General features: G+C 43.4%; 1 protein-coding gene across 1 annotated transcript in view; it reads right to left on the bottom strand.

The window, feature by feature from the left end:
- PRKRIP1 (PRKR interacting protein 1) overlaps window positions 1-22,064 on the bottom strand; it is a 32,809-nt gene extending 10,745 nt beyond the window's left edge. Inside the window, exons 1-4 of the mRNA XM_044273521.1 lie at window positions 21,755-22,064; window positions 20,784-20,862; window positions 5,910-6,010; window positions 933-1,018 (exon numbers count right to left, since the gene is read on the bottom strand). Coding sequence (XP_044129456.1) covers window positions 933-1,018; window positions 5,910-6,010; window positions 20,784-20,862; window positions 21,755-21,877 — 389 coding nt within the window. The 5' untranslated portion in view covers window positions 21,878-22,064. The remainder of the gene's footprint in view (window positions 1-932; window positions 1,019-5,909; window positions 6,011-20,783; window positions 20,863-21,754) is intronic.
- Window positions 22,065-23,707: the final 1,643 nt, after the last annotated feature.

The raw sequence follows: 23,707 nt of genomic DNA, 5'->3' as shown, positions 1-23,707 counted from the left end.
ATTTGGAGGAAAACCCCATTATTAAAAAGTTTTTTTTTTTTTATTATAGCATTTCATATATATTAAAAAGTGACAAATTATTGCAATGGGTTCCCTATTTTGTGACTATCGTTTTCATATATAACATGTATAGGTTTGAGCGAACGGGGCGACTATGGTGACAGTTTTGGTTAGCAACTGCATTTTTTATTTTATTACTAGTATTTTTATTATTTTATTTATTTTTTACTTATATTTTCATTTATTTTTGGTACATAATTTGTCCCCCAGGAGGTAATTAAGAGACCTCTGGTGGACACTGACTTATTTTTTTTTTCACCGTTTCCATTGTAACTGGGGCTGATCGGGGTCCCAGACGCGTGACCACCGGGATTAAACAGAGGAAGCGCTGCCTGCACGTGTATATACGTGCCATCTGCAAGGGGCATGTGCAGATAGGACATATATACACAGTGAGCAGTTGGGAAGGGGTTAAGTATTTTATTATGCAAAAATAGTAAAATATAAGAACTATAAAAATTTGGTAGCAATTTAATCATACTGACCCGCATAAAATAGCTATATGTGTATAAGACATAAACGTAGTTTTTTTTTTCCAACCTAATTTTATAATGGGTAAATTGTAGGGAAGCTGTTAAAATTATAATATGAAAAAAAATGTTTGACTCACTTTCCCAGCCACCTCTGATCCAGCGCTGCCAGGCTGCAGCAGTAACAGATTGTTTTGGCTGCAGTCATGACATTCCATATACCACTGCAGCCAAGCCCTGGCCTAAGTGGTGTACAGACCGCTAGAGGCTACAGCCAAAAGAAAACATCAGTTAACATTTGGAGCAGGGTTTTATTTTCACCAAAAGCTGCAAGTTCAATAAATGCTACAAAATACCTATATATGTATTCAGCCTAAGTGTTGAATAAAATCCAAGAAGTACCGTTTTAATCTTCGCTTTGCAGTTCTTTCCTCTGCTTTGATTTGGTTTTCCTTTAGTTTCCTTTGAAATTCTTCATCTAATCGTTGCTAACAAAAAAAAAAAAAAAAAAAAAAAAACACAATTGATATTGGATCTTGAAATCTTTGTTTTAAGTTGAATCTGCTTTCTGTCATAATCCCTCACGCAGTCATTTTCTATTACACCATCCCATGTTAACATTCAAGGTTTGCTTTTCTAGCATGTAGATAGAAGCACAAATGAGCACATACCAAGCAAAAAGGTCAATTATCAGCAAATGCTAGAACTATCAGATCATGTGGATATTACAAAATGAAACAAATAAATAGTCATGTGAAAGTTTATAAAGTTCACCAAGCTTTTTTTTTACTATATTATATTTTACTGGATAGAAAGTTAAAATGTAACGAGTATTCTGTAAATTCCAGTAGTGCATATATCACTTAAACTGGCCGTACACCTCAGCTGGATGTACGCGCATTCCACCAACAGCTATCTTTTCTTATCCTCCCATATACATGCATGCTTAGCCTGGCCAGGCATGTGTATGTAATGAGAAGGGAGAAACAGAGGTATCAGGCAGCAGTTTATCGCCCAAGAATAAAAGGATCAGGCAGTTAAATCCAAAAGATCCTTATCTCATCTAACAGGAGCCATTGGGGGCTGTCGGAGGCCCCATACACATTTGATGGTCAGCGGCACCTGCCGAAATTGGTGGGTTCGGGTGACATAGATCTAATGTGTAACCATTCATGTTGAGAGAGTCGGAAGGCCATTTTAACCATAGTATTTACAATGCTACATAGGCTCCAATTTCTGCTTTGTAAAAAGAGGAGGAATAATAGTTCTTACAGTGCTTCAGACATATGTATTGCTATAAAGTCTGTCTGAATAGGGAGACACCAACAGGATCCAGTCCCTGTTGTGCCCTTTCCTCCCTACACATGTATCAGCCAGGAAGAGCACATCGTACAGCTCCCTTAGCCACTGCTAGGCTTCTTGACATGCACCACCATGTAGTATTCTCATTTTCGGATCTCTCCCATGAAAAGAGGACATGGGTAGTGTGAAAGGAGGACAACAGGGGCTGTCTCACTTCACCAAATAGCGTTTATCACGTAGACATAGTTAATAATGTACTGTGATCATCCACATTGCCTCCTTTGCTGGCTGGATTCATTTTTCAATCGCATTATACACTGCTCGTTTCCATGGTTACAACCACCCTGCAATCCAGCAGAAGTGGCTTTGCTTGCACACTATAGGAAGAAGTAGTGCTGGCCTCTCTGGTGGCCGGGACCGTGGGAACGAGCAAAGGCATGCATGCAATCCCATCCTAGCCACCTTGTATCTGCGCTGCAGAGGTGGCTGTATCCCCCAAAAATGTGCAGTGGGAAAAGAGAAACACCCTATGAGAAGGTGGAAAACCCCATCCTGCCAGAGAAAGCAGCCAACATCTGGGGAGAATGGGGTCCTTGGTAATGGCCAGGAGAAGGGAACGTAAAGACATGCTTCCCATACAAAGGAGGCGAGAATCGAGCCTCAGAAAAACTGGAACAAAATAGCACTGTGAAATGTAAGACCACAGAAATCCCTGGCCACATGAAGTCTCAGGAAAAAAGGAACCAGTCACAGGTCCTGGTAATACAAGTAGAGACACACTAAGAGATATCAGAGTAGAAAAGAAAGGACTCCAAACAGCCTAAGGAGAAACAGTTCTAAAATCGAGGGAAAGCTCCATTCCAGAAGTGGCCAATATGAATGTAAATTGCAAACCGGAGCAAAAAAATCCCAGGTAGCAGGACCTGAACCTGGGGAGACAGGAAGAGAGGTTAGAATCTCACGAGGGAAACAAGCCTATGGGGACCCAGGAGGGAAAAGAACCAAACCAGGCCTAAAGAAGAATCTGTCATACAGAGCATGTGCGGTCAGAGATGCCATGAGTAGCTTTCCCAGAGGGAACCGGCCAGCTGGATGGTCTAAGGGTCCATTCAGACATCCGTAGTGCATTGCGGATCCGCAATACACCCAGCTGGCACCCCCATAGAACTGCCTATTCTTGTCTGCAATTGCGGACAAGAATAGGAAACGTTCTAATTTTTCCAGAGCCGCGGACCGGAAGATTGGGGGCACACTCCGGAAATGCAGAGAGCACATAATGTGCTCTCCGCATCCATTCTGTCCCCATAGTAAATGAATGGGTCCGCACGTGTGAATGGAGCCTTAGAATCATTGGGGCAGCACCCTGCATTTTGTAAAAGAATTGCCAGACATCCATATGTCAGAAAAGGATGCGGAATTCGCCAGCCGGGAGAGACTACACTGACATGTAGAAACCAGCTGCCAGCAGAGCACAATGAAACCCCCAGGGAAGGGGGAAGAAACTGACAGGTGCAGACAATGGCAAGGCTCAAGCGAACGGCACTTCGGTCATGTAGCACAACTAATCAGAGAACATAAGGGAGTACCAAGAATGCCCGGACCATGGAAGAACTATGGGACCTCGTCCGATACCAGAGCGAGCAGCGGAAAATTCCACCAACCAAGTAGGTGGGTGGCGCTCACTAGTCCTGTCACAGTAATATCAGTGAGGGCATCCAGCAAGGACCCGAAATTGCAGTAGGATAGACCATCCAGCGGTGATCCAGGTACTGTGCGGAATACAGTAGTACTTTATAGGGTTGACAAAGAACAAACCTAGCATGATAGCCAACAACCTGCCCATGGCGGAGGGAGTGTGGTTGTCTGGTGCATAACAGGACTGAGAAGTCTTGTTAAATAGTGCGTCAAGCAATAAGGTAAAAATCATGCCTAGTACAGAGGCAATTAGAAGACTTGCAACTCTACTCTGCCCAAGAAGGGGAGGAACATATGGTTACCAGGTACATACTACAAGGCCCAAGATAATACGTCCCACCAATGACGCTACATGCGGGAGGGGGCACTGAAGATGGGGAAAGCACCCTCTGGGAAGAAGGACATCTCGTCCCCCCCTCAGAAATTCCATGCAGAGACCTCTAGAAGGCCAAGATGGTGGCAACACCCCTAGAATAAAAACAGGAAACCATAAAAAAATGGCAGGAAAGAGTTTAGCCTAGTCCCGGCAGAAGCTGGGTGCTACAGTAGGCAGTGTAGCCAAAAATGAGGCCCCCCCTGGCGAACTGATGCTGCAGTGTGCTGGGAAGCGGAAATAAACCGCCAAAAGGCTACAAAAAAGGGTAGGCACGGAAAGGGGGTCACAGCGAGCCCCAATGGTGAGAAAAATTACCCAATAGAACTCCTGGATGGTAGGGAAAAATCTGAAAACAGATGCCGCCTTGTCACAGAAGGAGCCGAGGACTAAAGTAGATGCCGCAGCCAAAAATGAAGCACCCTAAGCGGGATCTGGGGAGGGGGTCATAGTGACCTCCATATAGAGAGAAAATGAGCCACACAGAGATCCTGGATGCCAGGAAAAAGGCGGGAACTGGCGCGGCCTAGAGTAAATAGAAGGCCGAGGAAGGACGGCCATAGGAGAGGGGACCCCGATGGAGTATGGATGAATGGGAGGGAAGGATTCCCTAAATAGGGTAGGGAGCATACTCACCATATGGTGTCTTCGGGCACCGCAGGGTCAGCCCTTCAGTAAACTCGCACAAGAGTGGGATTACCGGTACTCCACTGCGCATGCAGCAATGGGGGACTGTGTGACCGGCGAGGTAACGAGGTACGCGCCCGCAGGGGGTGCTACTAAAGTGGACTTTCTTAAAGAAGACCCCCTGCTGCAGGATAAAACCTGCACCTGTAAAGTGAAGAGAAAAAAAAAAAAAAAAAAAAAAAAGCAGCAGCAAGACCTACAGGAGAAGAGTCTCCTACAGACACTAGACTAAAACTGATTAGCCTAGTAGTGTCTGTGGAGAAGGTATAGCCCACCTGGGCGGAGCCAACCTTTTTCATATGTAGTGTCGTCTTAGTGGTAGCTGGGCGTATACCCATGGTGCTGTGTCCCCCAATGACATTAACGAGAAAAAGGCAATATGGGCAATGACAGTACATTTGTAAGTGCCTTGTATAAAAGGGGTTATCCTGGAAAAGATACACAGTGCAGTACATCGTATAGCAGCTGTGCATGGTATTGCAGCTCAGCCTCATTGACTTAAAAGGGGATGAGTGGCAGTTTGTACATCGGTCACATGGCCTGTCACTGGCCTAGGAACAAGCCACGGCACTCATGAAGCACCCAGCCTCTTCTAACAGCTGATCGGTGGAGGTCCTAGGTCTCAGACCCCCGCCGATCTGATACTGATGACCTACCCTCAGGATATGAAGGTAAAAAAAAGGATAAGCAGCACTACAAATTCCAACATGTGAAAAAGAATACAGTTAGTAAGGGCGGTGGTGCTCGCAGATAAAGATCCCGGCCAAGGGTCCTAAAAAGGGTAAAAATATACAAAAATCCACAGCACTCCTCCATCGATGAAAAAATGCTTGATAGAGACCAGGGGTGGTCAAAACGTCGCTGTAGTTATGCTGCTGGTTTAATAATAATTAAAAAAATATATATAATAAAATAAATCAGATTTTTTTTTCATCCATGGAGGAGTGCTGCGGATTTTTGTATATTTCTACCCTCAGGATATGTCATCAGTATCTTTTCCCAGATAACCCCTTTAACATTGTTGAAATGATAAATGCCGTTTGCTGAAGTGAGACAATCCCTTTAAAAGGGACTGGTTCCTCTTGGGGTTGTCATATTCAGGGTGAAATCCAGTAATATACACCTTAGTGAGATAAGGTCAAGGGACATACAGGAAGAGCTTCTTACAGCTAAAATATGGCAGGACCTATATTATTCCCTCCTTTATATCCAGAAGACGTTAGAGCCCCTCTACCATTGTAATTACTTAAATGACAGAATAAAAAGGTACCAACGTTTAGCTTCCTATCCAGTGAAATGTATTAGTTTAGGAAACAACTTACCTTGTCTGACAAGGTATCCATGTATTCCTGTCTCTGATATTCTCTGCGACGAAGGTGTCGATAAACATGAAACTCTCCACTGCCAGCCCCAGCACTGGACCCTGAGAAAATAAAAGATCAGAAACACCACATTGTAGTACTGTATGCCCCATGCCTTAGAAGAGGATGTATACCTTTTTTTCTGCTCCACGGACATATTTTCAGTTTGTACTACCTAGGAGATTACATCACGGTTATTTTTCCCTTTCTTCTGATGCGTCAGAAGAACAGAAAAATAAAGAAAAAACAATAATTGCTCTTACCGGTAATTGTTTTTCTTATAACCCATGACGGCACCCATGCAACTAGGACCTCCCATCCGGGACAAGAAACCCCCACCACACCTCAGGGATTATAATAAACCGACCTCCGGAGGCGCGCCAACAGCAAGAAAGAAGCTGAAAACAACACACATAATGGTAAAGAAGAGAACCTATCCGGTAACTCCTCTTAAAGGGGTTGGCCACGATATAAGTACTTTCCACTATATAGTGGGAGGAAGGGTTTAAAAAAAAAAAAAAGTTTCCCAATATACTTTATAAAAAAAAAAATCTGAATGGTAATGTTTTTTATGATGAGCCCCGCCCTGCGTGCAGCCAGTTCGTCCAGTACGTCGGGGATCAGACGCGCTCTTACTTTTCTTCCCACTCCGAACTCTTGACAGGAATAAGCCGGTTGTAGAGACCGAGTCGGAGCAGGGAGCGCGCCAGTGGCAGGGGCAGACTGGGCATGCGCTGCTCTTATTAGGAAAAGCAGCGCATGTGCAGTTAGAATAAAGCCATGGACGAACTGGCTGCACGCAGAGCGGGGCTCATTATAAAAACATTACCATTCAGATTTTTTTAATAAAATATATTAGGAAACTCTTTTACCCTACCTCCCACTATATAGTGGAAAGTACTTATATAGTGGCCAACCCCTTTAATTTCCGATGGGAAAGAATCTCTATATGTATGTATGTGTGTGCATTATTTATTTATTTTTAAAGGGGTTGTCCGAGTTATATTTATTGATGACCTATCCTCAGGATAGGTCATCAATATCAGATCGGCGGGGGTCCGACACCCAGCACCCCCGCCGATCAGCTGTTCGAAGAGAAGGCGCGCGCCGTTCCAGTGCTGCCTCCTTTTCAGTGTTTACCTCAGTGGTGAACAACCTTTTCTGGTTGGGGGCCACAAATTTCAGCCTACATCAATTCCAAGGGCCGAAAATAAAACTTAAAGGGGTATTACCAACTGAAATACTGTATTTTTGGCATATTGAACATACAGTATATTCTATAAATGTTTAGTTACAGTTCGAGGACTCCCATCTAATAGGAGAATACATGAAAGATACATGTAAAAAGCCATAAGACATAGACATACATGTCTTTTACCAGATGTTTCGGGGCCGCACAGAATGGTATCGAGGGCCGCATGTGGCCCCCGGGCCGCAGGTTGTGCACCCCTGGTTTACCTTCTCGCCGTTGCACCTGCAGTGGTGAGCAGGTGGAATTACACCCAAGCCGTCCCATTCATTTCAATGGGACGGATCGCTCCTATACAAGTGAATGGGAACGATCCGTCCCATTGAAATGAATGGGACGGTTAGGTGTAATTCCACCTGCTCACCGCTGCAGATGCAACGGCGGAAGGTAAACAGTGAAGAGGAGGCAGCGCTGGCACGGCGCACGCCTTCTCTTCAAACAGCTGATCGGCGGGGGTGCCGGGTGTCGGACCCCCCACCGTTCTGATATTGATGATCTATCCTGAGGATAGGTCATCAATAAATATAACTCAGACAACCCCTTTAAATATAGCAGGGAGGGAATTTTTGGGGTGCAGTCATGGGTTTTAAGAAAAACAATTACCGTTAAGGCAACTTTCACACTGGCGTTTTGGCTTTCCGTTTGTGAGATCCGTTCAGGGCTCTCGCAAGCAGTTTTGCCCTAATGCATTCTGAATAGAAAAGGATCCGCTGAGAATGCATCAGTTTGTCTCCGTTCCGTCTCCATTCTGCGTTTTGGTGTCAGTCTGACGAAACTGAGCCAAACGTTTTTCTATGACACAATCTGGCACAATAGAAAACGGATCCGTCCTCCATTGACTTTCAATGGTGTTCAAGACAGAGCCGTCTTGGCTATGATAAAGATAATACAACTGGATCAGTTCTGAACGGATGCACACTGTTTTATTAGCTGAACGGATCAGTCTGTGCAGATCCATGACGGATCCACACCAAACACGAGTGTGAAAGTAGCCTAAGAGCAATTATTGTTTTCCCCTCATCCATGACGGCACCCATGCGAGACTAAACTATAAGGCCTTTTTCACATAAGAGCGTGTTCGGATAAGGTCCGAATGCGTTGCGGCAAACCCGCGCGAATAGGTACCCAATTGCAGTCAGTTTTTACTGCGATTGCGTTCCGTTGTTTAGTTTTTATCGTGCGGGTGCAATGTGTTTTGCACGCGCGTGATAAAAAACTGAATGTGGTACCCAGACCCGAACTTCTTCACAGAAGTTCGGGTTTGGTGTTGTGTAGACTGTATTATTATTTTTTTAACCCCTCCAGCCCTATTGTACTATGCATTCTGTATTCAGAATGCTATTATTTTCCTTTATAAGGGAAAATAATAAAGATTGGGTCCCCATCCCGATAGTCTCCTAGCAACCATGCTTGAAAATCGCACCGCATCCGCACTTGCTTGCGATTTTCACGCAGCCCCATTCACTTCTATGGGGCCTGCGCTGCGTGAAAGACGCACAATATAGAACATGCTGCGATTTTCACGTAACGCAAAAGTGATGCGTGAAAAATCACCACTAATGTGCACAGCCCCATAGAAATGAATGGGTCCGGATTCAGTGCGGGTGCAATGCGTTCACCTCACGCATTGCACCCGCACGGAAATCTTGCCCGTGTGAAAGAGGCCCAAGACAAACAAAACGACTACAGCTTGTAGCACTTTCCTCCCAAAGGCCGCATCTGAATCAAGATGCAGTCTGTAATGTCTTAAAAAAAAAAATAAAAAAAAAAGTATGGGGGAGAGCTCCAAGTAGCGACTCTACAAATATGGGCCAAAGAAGCATCTGCCCTTTCTGCAAGAGGTTGCAATGGCCATGGTAGAATGAGCCCCAAACCCTGTGGGAGGAGACAGGCTAAGGGAAAACTAGGCAAGATAAACTGCATTCTTTAGCCATCTAGCAATAACACTAGTGGAAACTTTGCAGCCCCTAAACTTTCCCTGAAACTGGATAAGGAGATTTTAATCTATCCACCTTTGGCTGGAAAGATGGAATTGGTCTAATGATCACTTTATCCTCCAAAATCGTGGTATAGGGAGGGAAGGCAGAAAAAGCTTGAATCTGGGTTCTGACCTAGGAACGTAAAAAAAAATATTCCAAATTTTAATATATTATTTTTTAGAGGTAACCGCCTTCCTAGTTTTTAGCAAGGTGGAAACCATTTTCCGACAATCCCCTTCCCGACCAGACTTCCCTTTCAAAATGCATGCTGAAAGATTAAGGACTTCTGGGTAGGGATGAACTAGCGGACCCTGGCAAAGAAGATCCTCTCTCAATGGTAGGAACCATGGAGGCTGTACTGCCAACCTCATAAGATTTGAATACCAGGACCTCTTGGGCCGCTTTGGAGCTATCAGAATAACCAATGCTTCCTCTCTCTATTTTCTTCAATACTTGTGGAATAAGGCAAAATGGAGGGAAGGCGTACCCCAATTCTTGGCTCCAATCCTGTGCTAACCTATCCACTGCTGATGGGCTGTCCAAATGATTGAGGGAGAAAAAAAAAAAAATTCTACCTTCCTGTTAGCATTAGAGGCGAAAAGAACCACTGTATGAAGACCATACTTCTGGACTATCTGCAAAAAGATTTCTTTGTTCATACACCATTCTCCCTGTTTTATGGAAACTCGACTGAGGAAGTCCACTAGAACATTCTCCTTCCCCTTCAGATTTACCGCTGAAAGGAAAAGCATTCTTTCTGCCATGCAAAAGATCTCCCTGACGGTTTATGTAGGCCCTCACTGTTGAATTTTCCGAATAAAACACAATCTGCCTGTTTTTTATATCCGGAAGAGCCACCGTCAACTGCTTTTAACTCCTTGAAATTGGAGAATGCATTTCTCGTAATCAGATCCCACCTCCCTTGCCAGTATCTGTTCTGGGAGTGGGCTCTCCAACCCCAAGGGCTGGCGTCTGTGGTAATTATGGTCTGGTCATGTCAATGAAACTCCTGCTGATAGATGTTCTGGTACCATCCACCACAACAGGGAGCATCTTGCCTTTGATGAAAGGTGGAATTTTTGATCCAAGGAATAAGGGGAGCCGTCCCACAATCTTAGGATGTCTGCTTGAAGATCTCTGGAGTGGATCTGTGCATAAGATACTGCTTGGATTGCTGAGGTTATCTGCCCTAGTACCGCCATTACTTCCCTAAGGGCTGTTTCACACGAGCGGATGCCGTGCGTGGCATCCGCTCTGTGAAAGAGTGCCAAGACCCGATGCAGACTGCAGAGGCACGGAGCAGTAACATGACTTAATGCTCCGTGCCTCTCTGTGATCTCTTTACTACGAAATCACAGTGACTTGAGAAGGAATCAGATTAGATTTTTTCCAATTGATTATCCATCCTAGATTTTCTAAAGTGGAGCAGAGGAATTTCATATCTTTTTCTAGCCCTTCTTTTGACTGAGAGACTATAAAAAAAATCATCCAGATAGGGCACCAGAGCAATTCCAGACAGTCTTAAAAAATCTGCTAACTCCGCTACCACTTTGGTGAAGACTCTTGGAGCTTGCGCTACACCTAAGGGAAGCGCTCTGTATTGGAGATGCAGCAACTTCCCCTGAAACCAGACTGCTGTTCTTAAAAACTTGGGAGGAGGAATGGATTGGAACATGGAAATACGCATCCTCCAGATCCAGGGTTGCCATCCAGCAATCCTGGAGGAGGAGGTTCACAGTTGTTTTTATTGTCTCCATTTGAAATTTCTTGTAGACCAGGGATTTGTTCAGTTTCTTCAGATTTAAAATAACCCTGAATGTTCCATTTGGTTTCTTCACCAAAAATAAAGGGGAATAGAACCCTTTGCCCCTCTCTGTCTTGGGGAACTGGACAAACTACTTCCTTGTCTAAGAGAAAAAAAAAAAAATCCCCGATTCTAAAGCTTTCCTTTTTTCTGGATTTTTTTTCTGAGTGAAAAAAAATTTGTGACGAGAAATGAACTCCAGCCGGAATCCGTTTTCTATTACACTTAGGATCCACTTGTTCTGAGAAACGGACCTCCAGGCTGGGAAGAACTGAGACAGTCTTCCTCCCACCTGACTTCTGGAGTCATTGCGGTTTGTCTTTTGGTCTGTTTTCCTGGGTTTTAAACATAAAAACAAAAACAAAAAAACCTGATCTTTAGGAAATTTTTCTCTTTCAGTTCTATTACTTTGCCTACCCCTTTGTCTTTTAAAACTGGCCTGAGGTTTCCAGAAAAAAAAACGTTTCCTGGGGCACTGGAAAACCCTTCTTTTTGTCAGAGGCTCTCTCTAAGGCTACTTTCACACCAGCGTTCGATCGGATCCGCTCATATTAATGCAGACGGTGGCTCCGTTCAGAACGGATCCGTCTGCATTATATTGGCAAAAAATGGCTAAGTGTGAAATTAGCCTGAGCGGATCCGTCCAGACTTTTACATTGAAAGTCAATGGGGGACGGATCAGTTTGAAGATTGAGCCATATTGTGGCATCTTCAAACGGATCCGTCCCCATTGACTTACATTGTAAGTCTGGACGGATCCGCACGCCTCCGCACGGCCAGGCGGACACCCGAACGCTGCAAGCAGCGTTCAGGTGTCCGCCTGCTGAGCGGAGGCTGAACGCCGCCAGACTGATGCAGTCTGAGCGGATCCGCATCCATTCAGACTGCATCAGGGCTGGACGGAAGCGTTCGGTCCGCTCGTGAGCCCCTTCAAACGGAGCTCACGAGCGGACAGCCGAACGCTAGTGTGAAAGTAGCCTAAGATGTCCTCAAGAGAGGAACCAAACAATCTAGAACCTTCACATGGGAGAGAGCAAAGTCTAAACTTGGACCCTTGATCCCCTTTCCATGATTTAAGCCAAATAGCACGCCTTGCTGCATCTGACATGGCAGCTGCTCTGACAGAAAAACGGACCACATCAGTAGAAGCGTCTGCAAGAAAATCTGCTGCCTTGAGGAAGGTTGGGAGGGAGGATAGTAAGTCCTCTCTAGGAGTTTTGTCTCCAATATGAGATTCTAGTTGACCTAACCATAGTCATAATGACCTGGAGCCCCAAGAGGCTGCAATGGTCGGCTTAAGGCTTGTAGAGGCACATTCCCAAGTACGTTTAAGATAAACGTCTGCTCTTTTATCTAAAGGATCTCCTAAACAGCCTAAATCCTCAAACGGAAGAGCCAATTTTTTGGCTATTTTAGCTACAGGGGCATCTACAGAAGGAGCTCTGTCCCATACGCCCGCCACTGACTCTTCAAATGGATATTTTTTCTTAATAGAATTCGGTATAAAAATTATTTCTTAATCAGTGCTTCTATGTTCTTATAAATGGAGAAAACTCTATGGCGTTTAGGGGCAAGGCCCTCAAAAACCTGGTCAGCGACAGTTTTACGTCCTCCAATTGCATCGTGGTTTTTACGGCTTTTAACAAAGGCTCAGTATAAGAAGATAAATCCTGACCTCATTCTATGTCTTCGTCTTCCCCAGAAAGATCAGAATCAGAGTCCATGTTATAGGTACACCTTTCTGGTGATTTCAGACAGCCCCGACTGGAGGATTTAAAGGAAGACTTAACTTCAGATCGTAACATGGCCTTAAAAAGGTTTTAGATAAGCTATGGGATTTTCCCATGACTAACTTATCTATACAAGCTTGACATAGTGGTTTAGCATATGAAGCTGACAAGGCTACTCTACATCCTCCACATTCTTTATGTTTAGTTTTGCCGGAAGATTTCTTAGGTGTTTTTGCTACCTACAAAAAAGCAAAAACCCAAATTTATTAGTAGAGGATCACTCTCACCAATTCGTAGAGTCAAGCTTCCACACTCCTCTGGTCCAATACTGTGCTTGTGGGCCTCGAGGGTTCCAAGGGATCGGCGCGTCCGGCATCACCTGGTTCAGACTTGTTTCGTGGAGGCTCCAGATCCTGCACAGCACTGTGTGCGCACCAAGGCTGGCTGTCCCCTCCTGCTGCCGACTTATTACAAGCCTTGGCTCCTTTTAACACCAGGCCCTAAAAAAACGCCTAATCCATGAGACAGATGAGCCCTCCCCCTTCTGGTCAGCTCTGCCGGAAACAGCCTCAATTCACCGGAAGAAGGCGCCCCGGCGCGCAGCGCATCGGGAGCTCGCTCCACCATTTTGGAACTGGGACGCCGGCCACCGCACTACTATGGACCGGGAGCCGCCAGAACATTGCCACAGCGGCTCCCCAATGAGGCTTGGGAGGAGGCAGGAAAGACTTAGGCGACGGCTCCCCCAGGAGACTTACGCCGCCAGGGATAGGTCCCGTTACGGTGTTGGAGACCCCGACCTTCCCCAGCCCCCGAGGTGAGAACCTAAAAAAAGGAGGGAACTCCTCAGGTACCTCCTATCTGGAGGACAGGAGGTCCTAGTCGCATGGGTGAGGGGAAAAAAACTTCTGCACATTTGGCTTCTGTTTAAGCCATTCCCATTCCCCCGTCTGAAATAACGGATCTCTGACAGAAATGGCTCAAAATGGATGCCAAATGTGCATACCTGATGCACAGGACCCACTTTTTTTCTGTTCTTCTGATGGATCAGAACAGAAAAAAAAACGGTGATGTGAACTCCCCCTTAAAGGGGTTCCAGTAAAAAAATAATTTGTGCCGAGTTCAGTGAAATTCTTTACATAGGTTTTATTTTTGAATAGCTATACTGCGACTTTATGTGCACAACGGGGTAGAATTACCATATTTTTCACCATATAAGATGCATTTCTGCGTCTTATGGAGTGGACACTAATGAGCGCTTCCATTATGGAAGCACTCATTAGTATCAGAGGACTGGGAAGCGTTGAAGGCTCTGTACTCACCGCTTCCTGGTCTGATTGGGGGTCTGATCTGAGGTCTTATTAACATTGGGGGTCTGATTGGTGCTGTCAGCTGATGTCTGGTTAACATTGGGGGTCTGACCTGAGGTCTAATGAAAAATATTTTTTTCTTATGGTCCTCCTCTAAAACCTAGGTGAGTCTTAAGGGCCAGTTCGTCTTATAGAGTGAAAAATATGGTAGTAAAATTAGTGCAAGGGAAGGTGTTGCAATTGCTAATAGCGTCCAATCAAATTCTAGCTAATTTTTTCAGTGGCCTTCTAGGAAGCAGAAAGTTGCAGCAGTGGAGCATTATTTTTGTAGTTTTGCTTGTCCCATGCAGTTATGAAGCACAGCTATAAACATGTTACAGCAATTTTGTATCTTGCCTATTTGGAAGCAGATTTCACATGGCTACGTTAAAAACTGCATGTATGAAGAGAAAGTTTCCATTCTGACGGGCAATGTATCTATCTGAATGCAGTTTTCACAGATTACATTCGGACAGCACACAGACTCCATTGTAATCAATGATGTCATTCACACATCTGCTTTTTACATGGAACCTGAATCTGTGGGGAAGGAAGGGGGGGGGGGGAAGAAAAGAAAAGAAAAAAAAAAAAAAAAAAAAACACAACACACACACACACACACACACACACACACACACAATTAGAGAATTGTCCTATTCTGATCAGAATAGCCTATGCTGTGGTGCAGTCAGCTGCCATTGTGTAATTTATCGGCCATGGTTTGCGGCAAACCACGGCCAATAAAAAGTACAGCTGTCTGAATTCAACCAAAGTGAAACGGGCGGCACCAACACCTCAGGCCAGCTAAGTATAAAGAATAAGACTAGAAGAGGAAATTCCCCTTACAATTAAATACTAGGGTGGAGATTTATCAAAAGGGCCATAGAAAACAATCAGATTTCCCCTTTCATTTTCCAAAGGAGCTGCAAAAATGAAAGGTGGAATCTGGCTGCTATGAGCAACTAAGCCAGTTCTACTTTACACCAGTTTGATAAATCTCCCCCTAGGTATCAAAAGGGAATAAATTCTAAAAATGTTAATTTATTAATCACTGCTTCCATAGAGAAATCAATTTCCGGTCTAGTATGCAGTTAATGGTCGTCTTCAAGTACGACATAATTAATCAAGTAAACAAAAAAAACGTATGGCAGCACAACATTACATATACAGGTCCTTCTCAAAAAATGTGCATATTGTGATAAAGTTCATTATTTTCTGTAATGTACTGATAAACATTAGACTTTCATATATTTTAGATTCGTTACACACCAACTGAAGTAGTTCAAGCCTTTTATTGTTTTAATATTGATGATTTTGGCATACAGCTCATGAAAACCCCAAATTCCTATCTAAAAAATTAGCATATTTTATCCGACCAATAAAAGAAAAGTGTTTTTAATACAAAAAAAGTCAACCGTCAAATAATTATGTTCAGTTATGCACTCAATACTTGGTCGGGAATCCTTTTGCAGAAATGACTGCTTCAATGCGGCGTGGCATGGAGGCAATCAGCCTGTGGCACTGCTGAGGTGTTATGGAGGCCCAGGATGCTTCGATAGCGGCCTTAAGCTCATCCAGAGTGTTGGGTCTTGCGTCTCTCAACTTTCTCTTCCCAATATCCCACAGATTCTCTATGGGGTTCAGGTCAGGAGAGTTGGCAGGCCAATTGAGCACAGTAATACCATGGTCAGTAAACCATTTACCAGTGGTTTTGACACTGTGAGCAGGTGCCAGGTCGTGCTGAAAATGAAATCTTCATCTCCATAAAGCTTTTCAGCAGATGGAAGCATGGAGTGCTCCAAAATCTCCTGATAGCTAGCTGCATTGACCCTGCCCTTGATAAAACACAGTGGACCAACACCAGCAGCTGACATGGAACCCCAGACCATCACTGACTGTGGGTACTTGACACTGGACTTCAGGCATTTCCCTCTCCCTAGTCTTCCTCCAGACTCTGGCACCTTGATTTCCGAATGACATGCAACAGTCCAGTGCTGCTTCTCTGTAGCCCAGGTCAGGCGCTTCTGCCGCTGTTTCTGGTTCAAAAGTGGCTTGACCTGTGGAATGCGGCACCTGTAGCCCATTTCCTGCACACACCTGTACACGGTGGCTCTGGATGTTTCTACTCCAGACTCAGTCCACTGCTTCCGCAGGTCCCCCAAGGTCTGGAATCGGTCCTTCTCCACAATCTTCCTCAGGGTCCGGTCACCTCTTCTCGTTGTGCAGCGTTTTCTGCCACACTTTTTCCTTCCCACAGACTTCCCACTGAGGTGCCTTGATACAGCACTCTGGGAACAGCCTATTCGTTCAGAAATTTCTTTCTGTGTCTTACCCTCTTGCTTGAGGGTGTCAATGATGGCCTTCTGGACAGCAGTCAGGTCGGCAGTCTTACCCATGATTGCGGTTTTGAGTAATGAACCAGGCTGGGAGTTTTTAAAAGCCTCAGGAATCTTTTGCAGGTGTTTAGAGTTAATTAGTTGATTCAGATGATTAGGTTAATAGATCGTTTACAGAACCTTTTCATCATATGCTAATTTTTTTAGATAGGAATTTTGGGTTTTCATGAGCTGTATGCCAAAATCATCAATATTAAAACAATAAAAGGCTTGAACTACTTCAGTTGTGTGTAATGAATCAAAAATATATGAAAGTCTAATGTTTATCAGTACATTACAGAAAATAATGAACTTTATCACAATATGCTAATTTTTTTAGAAGGACCTGTACAAACAATAAAACTGGGGAACAGGGATTATTCTGAATTAAAGTGGTATTATACCTGTGTACCCTTATTTTTAATAAGATCAGAGCGGTTTTATTAAAAATAAGGGTACACATCATAATTTACATCGGCTCTTTTCTAATATCCAGGCCCCTGGGGGGACCGCCCGCTCCATCCTGTCATTGGATGCCTCTAAGGCCTTTGACAGGGTGGAGTGGCGTTTCCTCTGGAAGGTTCTTGTTAGGATGGGCTTTGGAGAGAGGTTTATACGCACTCTTAGGTTATTGTATGGATCTCCAAGGGCTAAATTGAGTCTTAATGGAATTTTGAGTAGTAGTATCGAGTTAAACAGAGGCACCCGTCAGGGTTGCCCACTATCTCCCTTATTATTTGATATATATATCGAACCCCTTGCGATGGCCATCAGGCAGGACGATCAGGTCAAAGGATTTGGTACGCTAGGAACACAAGACCGCATCTCATTATATGCAGATGATGTTCTGTTTTTTATAGATCATACGGAAACTACTCTCCCTAGGATTATTCAAATGGTTAAAGTATTTGGTGAGGTGTCTGGTCTTCTTATAAACTGGGCCAAGACCAGTCTGCTCCCAATAGACCCCCTGCCACAGAAAGAGGTTCCTGTTACACAGTTGGATATTGTTGATACTTTTCAATATTTGGGTTTGACTATATCGCCTCGGGTCGAAAATTTTGTAGAACTTAATTTGATTCCCATAATGGTAAAGATTAGAGCTAAAATAGGAATCTGGCTGAAACTTCCCCTATCTAGAGCTGATCGAGTTTCACTAGTTAAAATGGTGATACTACCACAATTTCTTTATGTGCTCAGGAATACACCTATTTGGATACAAGACAAACATTTTAAACTTATGGAAGGACTAATTAATGATTTAATATGGGGAAGAAAGCGAGTTCGAATTAAGTTGGAATATTTGTATAAATCAGTGGAGTGCGGGGGTTTAAATCTCCCCTACTTTAAGGGGTACTTTATTGCAGCCCAGCTATTGATGATGCTATGAATCAGAGAACAGTGCACTACTGGGGAAGTTGGTATCTAGTCACGCTCACAATAATATTTTTACCTTGTTGGAATCTGGCCTATTGAAGAGTTATGAGCAAGGCTATAGAGAGACTATAAAACTACTCCTTAAGGTGTGGGCTACAACTAGGACATGGTTGAAGGTTAAGGGTTCACTTACATTTACGCCTCTTTGGCATAATGTGTATTTACAAAGGCTGGATGAAATTGCAGCTGACACATTTTGGCAGAAGAATAAAATTTTATATATTTTACAGGTAGTTAAAGATAGAGAAATTAAACCCTATATAGAAATGACACATAATATAAAAAATCTTTCATGGTTTAGGTATTTCCAATTGCGTTCTGTATTATCTAGTTTGGATGATAAGCGGCTGTTGGATATAGATAATTTATCCTTTCTGAATGATTGGGTAGGGGGTACACTTTCTAGAATAATAATTTCAAATATATATAAGTTATTACTTAAGGTACGGTTTAGTGATATACACTCACCAGGACAAAAATCGTGGGAGGTGGATTGTCCGAATTTACAAATAGAAGGGTGGGAGAATATTTTTGGGAATTTATCTTTATTATCCCAGAACTTTAACCATGTTCTAATACAATTTTATATCTGCCACAGATTATATATTACTCCATTGTGGATGAATAAATGCGGGTTAAGAGACACGTCCAACTGTCCCAAATGTGACACTGTAGGAGCAGACTTTCTCCATATGATATGGACCTGTCCAGAACTTATAAATTACTGGAATGGTATCAATAACTGTATTATGTGTAAACTAAAAATTCGAATTCCTTTTGAACCACAAGTATTTGTTCTTAATGATCTTTCCAGACAAAAACACAGAAATATAGTGGCAAATCTGGGGGAGCTGCTCAACCCCTAACACTGTAGCGTGTTTTTCATTGGGGGAGCAGCCCCACCGCATGTGGACCGCAGCAAACGACTATCCCCAGCAAAAAATGTTTTGCATACGGTGGAGGATGTCGGCGCGGTCCACATGCACCACAAAGGCATCCTACACAAAACGGAGCATTGTGCGGATGAAAATATAATCATAAATCACAGAAAATTAATGATCTTTCCAAACTAAAAAATCATAAGCATCAAAAGATTTTTCTGAGCAGAATATTGATGTTGGCTAGAGTTTTGATCAGCCGGACCTGGTTTGCCCGATCCACTCCAGACATAAACACATGGATAAATTTAATTGATAAGGTAAAGAACTACGAGAAAATTTTATATAGACGGAGGGAAAATGAATACCAATGGAGTAGGATATGGGGTGGTTGGAGGTCTGGTTAGCTGAGATTAAGATGTTTCATATATAGGGGTCCTACTTTGACGCACCACAAATTGGGGGGGAGGGAGGGGAGGGTTTTCTAAATGTTATGAAAAGACGAGTGGAATATATTTATATATAATTACTTGGGTCACTAAGAATTGAGAGATTGTAAAAACTTTTATATTGTAAACGTTTTGTAGTTTTCCCAATAAATTTTTTTGGGAAAAGAAAAAAAAAAAAAAAAAAAAAAAAAAGTGGTATTATACCTACCATACATGAAAAAATAAAATAAAAAATGAAGCTCTTTGCGCACATTTTTGATCAAACATGTGTCGGGCCAATCTACCATCCAAATTATAACAAATAAAGGCCTGAAATAGCTCGCTCTGCATGTAATGAGTGTCTCATATGTTAGTTTCACCTTTTAAGTTGCATTACTGAAATAAATGAACTTTGCACGATATTCTAATTTTTTGAGTTTCACCTGTATATACTCTGCTCAGAAGCCCTGGGCAGATGGGCATTGAGTGCTCAATCCAAAAGAGGCAGCTACCCTCAATATATACAAGAAAATTTAGACTAGCACATTCATAGTCGCATATGATAGAAGCTCTTTGCGCACATTTTTGATCAAAATTTTATTCAGAATAATCCCTATTCCTCAGTTTTATTGCTTGTATGTGTAATGTTGTGCTGCCATACGGTTTTTTGTTTGCTGTCTGCATGCTAGCTTCATGGATGTGCACCTGCGACTATGAATATACTAGTCTAAATTTTCTTGTAATAATTAATCAAGTGGCAGTGAACGTTTGCGAGGACTTCTAAATAGGCGTTCATGTGTAGTCTAATTTATGCCATCACTATGAGCTCACGCACATGACCGAATCTGTTTTGTGGTCTGCAAATCGAGGAACCTGGCCATGTGCATGCTGCCACTGTTTATTTCCCAAACTCCTATAGAAACGTCCTATACTTGTGCGCAAAACATCCTTTTTGCAGGTGCCTTAGCATTTGGTGTGGTGTCTGCATCTTTTGCGGTCCTGTTGAAATGAACGGGTCCACATCTGAACCTCAAAAAATACAGATGGGAAGTGGACCGAAAATACGGGTGTGTGAATGGGGCCTAAGAGTTTCATTGTTCGAAACGGGTTGGAAAACGGACACAAGGTACAAAATCTTTTAAATATGATTCTTTAGTACAGCTGAACAATTTTATGGCTTAGTGCAGGATTTCTATTGTATTTGCTACTGGATCAGGCCAGTTGTCATGTAGGAGCCATTGTGCTTTATATAAGGGTCCATTCACGCGTCCGTAAAAGTTTTGCGGATCTGCAAAACACGGACACTGGCAATGTGCATGCCACAATTTGCGGACCGCACATCTCTGGTACTATAATAGAAAATGCCTAATCTTAAATAGGACATGTTCTATTTTTTTGCGGAAACGGAAGCACGGATGCGGAAGTGCAGATCCGCGGATGCGGACAGCACATTCCGGCTCCATTGAAAATGAATGGGTTTGCACCCATTCCGCAAAAATGCGGATCGAATGCGGACCCATTTTGCGGACGTGTGAATGGACCCTTGAAATGACATTCTGTGTCACCAGGATGCTTCATTGCTCCATAATAATACAGTAATATTTACCCATAACGTCTCTGACGAACTCCGGGGCAGATCTTGGCGTCCATTCCCTTGGTCCTTCAGGTATTGGAACAGGCTTATCCTGTAATAAAACGGATATATTTGAGGAGGTGAAGCAAAGAATCTCCTACTAGCTGCGGCGTCCAGACTAACCAGGAAAAGGCAGATTTGGCAAGTCTGACCAATACTGAGGCTTCAGATATAAGAAGTATCAATGGCAACAACATAAGTGATTATATCTGAAATGGGAATTCATGTCAAACCTATTTTTTTGACCCCGGTCCAGTGCAGCTGCAAATTACACATTTATTAAAAACACAAACTGTGAATTTTCCATTTACGTCAATGAAACAGTTAAGGTGAATCCAGGATAGAACCAGTGCATTTGTGCTGGTAAAACCTCCAGCAGATTACACTGACAGGGGAAGAAGATGGAGATGTACGGATCTCATCCACACACTGCTGATTTTTCCCCCCATGCAGAAATATAAACATGAGGGGGTCATTTCTCAAACTGGTGTAAAGTAGAATTGGCTTAGTTGCCCATAGCAACCAATCCGATTCCAGATTTCTTTTTTTTTCAGAAAGGAGGAATCTGACTGGTTGCTATGGGCAACAACACTAGTTCTTCTTTATACCAGTTTGATAAATGACCCCAATGGTGTGGATTTAAATCCACAGATAACATGCATAAAACACTAGTGGATTTGCAGATGAAAAATGTCGCCCTGAGGATAAGACATCAATATTCTACTCCTGGGAGACCCTTTAAAAAAATAAAAAATTGTGACCCCCTGGAAAACTTTCTGATTAAAATCTGCACATTTCCTTGCAGAACAGGAGTAGAGTGTTGGGGGCTGCTATCTATGGGTAGTGCACCCCGGAAACGCTCACCCCCTGCAGAGGAACAACTCAAATTCCTCAATCTGACTAGGCCAGGGGCTCCCTCCATTCACCAGCACAGTCCCGCTCACCGGATTCCTCATCAGCCGCTCCAGCTTCAGCCTCTGCTCGTCGGTGGCATTTTGCGGGATAATCAGCGGCTGAGGCTCCTTTTTCGGCCTCACGGGTTTTGCAGCACCTGTTTCTGCCGCCATGTTAGACTACTTGTTTACATCGGCGCACACTAATGACGTCATCGGATCCACGCCCCCTTGCTGGAGCGATCTTTGCAAAACTTTATGTGTAGCTAAGCATAAATGACAGTATGATAGGGATGGTCTCTCCTCAGCTATTGGTGGCATATCGCTAGGATATGCCACCAGTGTCAGATAGGTGAAGGGTAATGGCTAAATACTATATTCGGGAAGGACCTGCTGACGTCATAACATCACGTGGCACTCCTAGATCACGTGGATCGGAAATAGGAGAGCCGCGCTCTTTTTTACATGTATCATGGAGCTCGCTCGGGTCTGCAGTGCGGGGAGTGAACTAAAAAAACGCCTGCAGCGATGTAGAAGGGTTGTGTCTAAACTCCAGACACCAAACGGACCTGGTCGTTTTGCAGTATGGGAAATAGCCAGCTCACATTGATTTGGCTAAACTCCATACACGGCACGGACCTCTCAGCCCCCTAGTGGTCAGGCACAGAACTATGATGGGATTTAGCTGATTCAAAGTGAATTGGCTAAACTCCATACTCCGTAAGGAACCTTCTTAACCCTTTGTGGTATGTGATCCATTACAATTAATTTTTCCAAATAAAGTTTAACAGATGAGTGGTAGAAAATTAGTTTTTTATTTTTAATTATAAGGCCTCCTGCAGAAGACTGAATGGTTTTGCGGTCCATTTTAAACGGTTCAGTTTTTACATTTTTTCTGTTTCAGTACTGTCTCAGTTTCCGTTCCGTTTGGCTTCCGTATTTTGAGGAACGGAAACAAGGCATATACAGTAATTACATTCTAAAATTCGGCTGGGCATAACATTTTCAATAGACTGTTCCGCAAAAAATGGAACAGATACGGAAAACATACGGATGCATACTGTATCCGTTCATTTTACAGCCCCATTGACTTGAATGGAGCCACGGGACCTGATTTGCGGGCAATAATATGACCTGTTTTATCTTTGAACTGAAATGAAAAACGGAAACTGAATGCATACAGAGTACATTCCGTTTTTTTGCGGACCCATTGAAATGAATGGTTCCATATATGGAATTGAAAAAGCTTTCTGCCAAACGGAACCAAAAACGTTTGTGTGCAGGAGGCCTAACTGTTTAATATCACCATAAAACATGAATCCGTATCATGGACGCCCTTCACCCCGAATCCTGTGAGAACAGGGTCTGAGCTCAGATGATGCTGCAGAGGAGCCTCTAATCACTGATAAATGTCCGCCTTCCAGTGTACGAGGAAACTAAAGTATCGGCTAAAATTTTCTATTCATCAAGAGTTATCTGTGAAATGTTCCCATCAAAGTATAACATTCAAATTGCAGGACTCTGGCGGTAACCTGGGATCTCACCATCATCATGGTCAAAGGAAAGCTCAGCATGTGGCCCCATCAGTTTTCCTTCAGGTGAGGTCCTCTTCAGGTATGGCGTTTAGCCTTCTAAGGCTAGGTCTATACGACGACATTTGTCGCGCGACAATTTTTATAATGCCAATCCATGGTGTCGCACTGCAACATGCGACATGCTGCGACAGTCGCAGAAAATCCATTCAACATGTCGCATGTTGCAGTGCGACACAGTGTAATGTCAATTTGTCCCTGCAACATATGGGCTCGGATTGACTGCTTTGTCCTTATAGACTGGGCCGGGTGCGTGAAGCACCCAAATTGTTGGTATCATGAACAGTGAATATTAAATGTTTCACTGGTTTAATTATCTTTTTATGTATAGACTTCTTATCCACTATTGCAACAATTATTTTGTCCTCATAATGGCCCCCGATCTATCTACTCCCCATGGAGGTATCTACAG

Source organism: Bufo gargarizans, unplaced genomic scaffold, assembly GCF_014858855.1.
Source record: "Bufo gargarizans isolate SCDJY-AF-19 unplaced genomic scaffold, ASM1485885v1 fragScaff_scaffold_703_pilon:::fragment_4:::debris, whole genome shotgun sequence".
Taxonomy (NCBI): Eukaryota; Metazoa; Chordata; class Amphibia; order Anura; family Bufonidae; genus Bufo; species Bufo gargarizans.
The sequence above is the reverse complement of the archived record's forward strand: the minus strand, read 5'-3'. Positions and strand labels throughout refer to the sequence as shown.